Here is a 6000-nt window from a genome sequence, read left to right on the forward strand (position 1 = left end):
ATATCGTTACTGCCCTCATGTCGCAGGGAGTACCTTGAGGGCTGACAACGTTAGAATTCGGAGTTGGATCTCCGCGACGGATAGAGTGTAGATAACCCGATTTACAAAACAAGGAAACAGTAAATTTTTACTTGTGATGCTAATGACTAATGACAAGGATTTTATAAACTCATTGCAGTGTCTTTAATAAATGGTTTTTAAACTAGGTTCCCATATTATGTGCATCCTGGTTTAACCACCGGTGACGCAAGCAACAAATAATTAATAAGTGATTATTTGCACGTGGTTTCAGTACAATGAGCTTCGTTATCATGTGCGTTACTATAGATTCAACGAAACGTTTAAATAGGACGCGATAACAATTAAAACAAGCAACTAATAACGTAATCGATCAATCATTACATAAGCCAGCTTACCATATTTTTCTGGATTTTTTTAATACATAAATACAACCTATGTTCTCTAAAACTTTGTGCAACACAGTCAGGGTTAATTAAGCAAATCCGTTGTGTCATTCCCTCAAAGGTTTTTTTAATTAATCAAAACAATCACATACATAACACCTCACATATTTCCTTAATAAAAACATATAATGCTATACTGTATGTAAACCATAATGATCGTAAACATTATAGCTTCATACTCTCTTTCACGATGGTAGAACGTAGCGGTGAGTTTCTTTAGAAACAGCGTAATAAAAAACATAATGAGAAAATGAGAAAACATGACTAATGCTTACACAAGGGAAGTTTTAATAATGTATTTACTTTTCTTCTATTTACTGTTGCTCAATTATCAGCTACTAGCAGCTAAATCTTTGTTAGAGGTTAATATCATAGACATCCCGCGCCAGATTTAACTACAATGTTCGTGTTATTTACTCCACATCATCATTGATAAAAATCCTCGTAATGACTAACTAAACCACGAAAACTTGTGTTATTCTCTCTCCATACGATCATGTTTTAAAATTCACTATGATGACTTAATGGTCGATATCAAAGTTAGCTGTATACCTTTGACAACTGGTGTGCTTCATTCCGTATGATCGTGGATTAAAATCCTCGGGATAACTAGAAAATTTATATTAAATGTTAGCACTTATTTATCTTTAAAATACCATCACATTTACTGAAAAACTGCATTATTAAAAATAAAAATTGGCTACTGATACTGTTATTTAGATCTTATTCTTCATAATAAAGTTAGATATTTGAACGAGTGCCTTATAGTAGCCTGATTACAGTTGTAACATTAATGATGCTGTTTCCAAGCATTTTCTGTTGTTTTGATTATAAATGGTTTTACAGGATATTTTATCCATATAGATTTCTAAAATCGAAAAGTCAACACTTAATAACACTCGCCCAAATAAAAAATTATATTTACAAACAGAGTGTTTTTGAAGTTAAGAATTATTCCGGGATCTAATGGATTTTTTGAAATTTGGAATTTTTGGATGGGGAAACGACATGTTTATTGATATAAGTTATGTAGTTTCCTAACTATTAGCAACAGCGTTTTTGCCATTTCATCACCGGAACCATAATTAACTGAATGTCTATCATTTTAGTAACTTTTGTTTTGTTGTTGTAGTTTTCAGCTTTATTAGTCCTTTTTGCGTTTAACTTAATATAATTATTTTTTTCTTGCAAATAGTTGAGCTTAAATAACTTATTTTTACTGACTGAAATGTACTGGTTGTAATATTGTGATTAGGACCATTTAGGCCCGGCATGGGCAGGTGGTTAGGGCGCTCGACTCGCAATCTGAGGGTCGCGGATTCGAATCCCCGTCCCATCAAACATGCTCGCCCTTTCAGTCGTGGAGGCGTTATTATGTGACGGTCAATCCCACTATTCGTTGGTAAAAGAGTAGCCCAAGAGTTGGTGGTGGGTGATGATGACTAGCTGCCTTCCCTCTAGTTTTACATTGCTAAATTAGGGACGGCTAGCGCATATAGCCCTCGTGTAGCTTTGCACGAAATTCTTAACAAACAAACAGGACTATGATACGCCGCTAAATACGCTCGTACTTTTAACTGGAGCGTAATAACTGTACCAATCTATTACACTGATCGATTAACGCATACGGTATGGGCTACTAACAGAATCAAAATTAGAGTAGCTTAATAACACAATATTGTTGTTCGTTTTTACAACAAATTCGTCATTGTTATTATTTTTACTGGAATTAACTTTACTATCATTCACAACAACTGGCGAACCAGCAAGGTAGTCTTCTTTTTCCCAGAGTGAGTCCAACAACCACAGCGTCAACGGAAGAAACTACATTAGTAATTTTAATAACTTATGAACAATGTCAAATTCACATTACGTCTTCATTTGTTTTTATTTCCAGCATTACCTTTAAAGTAACCCAACAATATTTATGGAAATATCATTTACTTTATATACTTTCTGTTTCATACTTAAAAAATAAATTAAAGTTACCTACCATCATAGACGACTCCGGCAACAAGACCCTGACTAATGTCCAGAAAGGGATGACTTAGTGAAATCTGGATAGATTCTTCAGTAGCTTCGGAAACGTTCTTATTCATAAGTGCATATAGTTCTTCACAATGAAAATTTGAAATATTTCCTGTCAATATTTGTCCAGGTGTGAGCAGTACTTGTTCATGAGCTTTTTTTCCAATTCTGTCCGAGTGTCCACCGTGAACGACGCAAAGAACAGTCCAAAGCAAGATGGTGAACATCTTTACAGTCTGTAGACAGCAGCAACAGGACACAGAAAGGAAACAGGCACTCTTCGTGATGATTGTTTTAACCAATACATAGAATGATTTGTCTCCATTAGGCGGATTCTGGTCCTTGTTTGGTTATCAGACCTGTCTATAAGCCTTTGATTGTGGTTGTTACCAATAGCAGAATAAGACAGCTGCTTGATCGTGGTGACGTTTTAACCAGCAACAGAATGAGACAACCGCCTGGATCGTGATGACGTTGTTACCAACAACAGAATGAGACAGCCGCCTGATCGTAGTGACGTTGTTATTAGCAGTAGAACGAGCTGAAACAGTAGGTCTTAGATTAATTCTATAATGAAGATAATATCCAATCAATCTTGAATTACGTGCAAGAGGTTTTGAAGAAATACATTCTGATGCCACCTTAGGTCTTACACAAAAGACGACCCTGCTTCTGGAACCTTCATCAGCCACGGTTCGAAACTTCGCTCTCACAATCTGAAAATTAGTTTAAATTAAAACAATTTTTCAGTCTCTTTCTGACCTAACAATTAGTAAAAATGTTTTAATAAGAATCAAGAAGGAAAAAACGAGTTCTATATTATGAAACGTGACACAAAATCAGCTAAAATGATCGTCGGAATGCTCAAGAAAAAGTGAATATAAATATTAATCTAACGAGGTCAAAGAAATCAGTCGTTCAAAATAAATGCAATCAATTCATGAGACAATACATATACGACACAATGTTAAGACAATATAATTATTCTAAGGTTCACTGATCTGTATTGTACTGTATTTAAAGAAATAACTTGTGTAAATGCATAAGAAATAATAATAACGTGTCCACATAACGAAACACAAAATATCAAAGAATTAACAAATTTAAAAAAAAACATTTAGATATCTATCTATATTTACATAGTGATCTATATACAGTATTACTCCGTCCTTTGAGAATGGCAAACTCGGTCTGTCGGAACTATTTTGTTTTTAGTTGTTGTTTTTTAATGTTTATTATTTCTTTAATATTTTTAGTATCGTTATATTTATGTCACAACTATTTTTTCGTCTACCGCAAACATGATTCTAGCTGTTTTTCCCCCCCATAAATTTCTTTGTATTACCTTTCTTATGGTGTTAGGTTTGTATTCAATAACCTCAATTTTATCCCACTGAATTTTTACTTCACTAGATTGATGTTCAGCAACAGCCAATTTTGCCTCATCATAAAAAATTAATGTAGTTTTTTTGTTTGTTGAATTTTGCGCAAAGCTACACGAGAAATATCTGCCCCTAATTTTTAAGTTATAAACTAGAGGGAAAGCAACTAGATAACTCCTCTCACCGCCAACTGTTGGGCTACTTTTGCCAGACCGATTAGTGGGATTCGACTTCACTGTTATAACGCGCCCTCATCCCTACTTTTGCCCAACTGCCAACGTTAAAAATTCGCACCTTTTTCTAAATATGTAAACTGATTTATAATTAACAATCCTTGAGTGTGTGTGACTATTCTATTAAGAATCCGCGGGAGGAATAAAGGTCCATACATGTAACCAGATTTTTTTATTTTTTTATTTTTTGGTAATTTCACCGGTTATCAAATTTAATGTATAGTTGATCGAATGTCTTTGATTTGTACATTTTTGTTTCAACAACGACTGCCCATTATCGAACACTAGTAAAGTTTCCTCGGTATTTACCGACAAAGGTAAAGCTCACTGTTTATTCAAAAATCCCAAATTATCTTAAACTTTTATCAGAAAAATATGTTTCTCTTTACGTATCTATTTAACGACATTAGAAGATGCATGTTTACGTTTTTGTAAAAAAATGATAATAATTCCTTAAAAGTACGACTATTTAACGACATTAGAAGATGCACATTTACGTTTTTTGTAAAAAGAAAAAAGTCCTTAAAAATACGACTGAGTATTGCATCCTAAGCTTCTTTAAATGAGCATCAAGGGTTCCCATCACACGACTGACTAGGAAGCAAGTAATTCCAAATGTGTTCTATCTGAACCAAGACATTATATTAATTGAAGTTCAACAATAAATATTTAATAATTGTTTTGATAACATTGGTGATGATCAAAGCCTAGCCTGGTTGTTAACGTATCTGAACTTTAAATCCGAGAGCTCAAGGTTTGTGTCTCGTTGTTGCATAAACACTTTCCACACTCTGGGACCGTAGGTGCGCCATAATACTGACGGTCGAATCCCAGTATTCGATACGACAAGAGTAGCAAAAAAGTTAGTGGTGGGTAATGCTGACTAGTTGCCTTCCATCTAGTCCAGATAGTCCTTGTTTATCTTTGCGCGAAAATGATCAAAAACAAACAAATAGTTCTCTTGAAAAGTCCGCAAAAATCATTTTCGGTTCCTGGTTATTTTTGGTATTAACTCTCTTAAAAGATGTGTGTAAACTCATATATAATTTTGTTTTCGATTAGTCCAGAATATATTCCAAAACTAATAGTATCTATAAACACACACGAGTCATAATCTAATGCTAGATTGTCCTCGCAATGCTTTGAGCTTTTCGTCGATAAGTGTAATGATTTTTAGACAAATCACTTTAAACAGAAATAAATGTACATAAAACAAGACAGATCTTTTTGTAGGATAATTCAAGAAACTTAAACAACAGGAACATCTTGTGACTAGTGAATTATGTTCTGACATTTGAAAGCCGTACTTAAGTTATTTACCGTATAATAGGTTAAAAAGTGCCTTAAAAGAGATGTTTATTACATCTTCAAGATCTAAGAAAAAAAATTATACTCAGCTTTTAATGACTGTATTATTAGTAGTAGTATTAGCGTAAATATAGTAGTAGCAAAAATGATGGGGCAAGTACTACCACCACCACCCCATAGTATACCCTAACCTCACATTTCATAGCTAACAGAAATGAATAAATTTTGCGAAATTAAGCTTGATCAACAAAGAGGCAGAAAAGTGAAGTCGAGGTAGTCAAACGTCGGTAAATTCCTTAGTGAGCCAAACAAAATTAAGATCATTTATGAAATGAATTCGTGGCGTATTCATCAAATATTCATTGGTAGAAATCAGTTAGATTAACAACTTCTGATATATAGAAAAGCCAGTGCGTTTTGGTAATACTACGTTCCAACAATGTCTTTTATGTCATGTTGCTTAACAACAAAAATGTAATCTAATCGAAATGAACCTCACCAGTGAAAGTATAAAATAAAATGTATAGACAAAAAACTGGAAAAATATTTGTTTATTTCTTAATCTAGAGTCTCCGTTGATTAAAG

General features: G+C 33.7%; 1 protein-coding gene across 5 annotated transcripts in view; it reads right to left on the reverse strand.

The window, feature by feature from the left end:
* The window catches only part of LOC111086422, a 224431-nt gene that overhangs the window by 189875 nt on the left and 28556 nt on the right, over window positions 1–6000 (reverse strand). For all 5 annotated transcript variants that reach the window (XM_022389174.1, XM_022389177.1, XM_022389176.1 and 2 more), the window contains exon 2: window positions 2458–3208. In XM_022389174.1, coding sequence (XP_022244882.1) covers window positions 2458–2719 — 262 coding nt within the window. In that variant the 5' untranslated portion in view covers window positions 2720–3208. The remainder of the gene's footprint in view (window positions 1–2457; window positions 3209–6000) is intronic.

This window comes from Limulus polyphemus, unplaced genomic scaffold (genome assembly GCF_000517525.1).
Source record: "Limulus polyphemus unplaced genomic scaffold, Limulus_polyphemus-2.1.2 Scaffold1084, whole genome shotgun sequence".
In the NCBI taxonomy this organism is placed as follows: domain Eukaryota; kingdom Metazoa; phylum Arthropoda; class Merostomata; order Xiphosura; family Limulidae; genus Limulus; species Limulus polyphemus.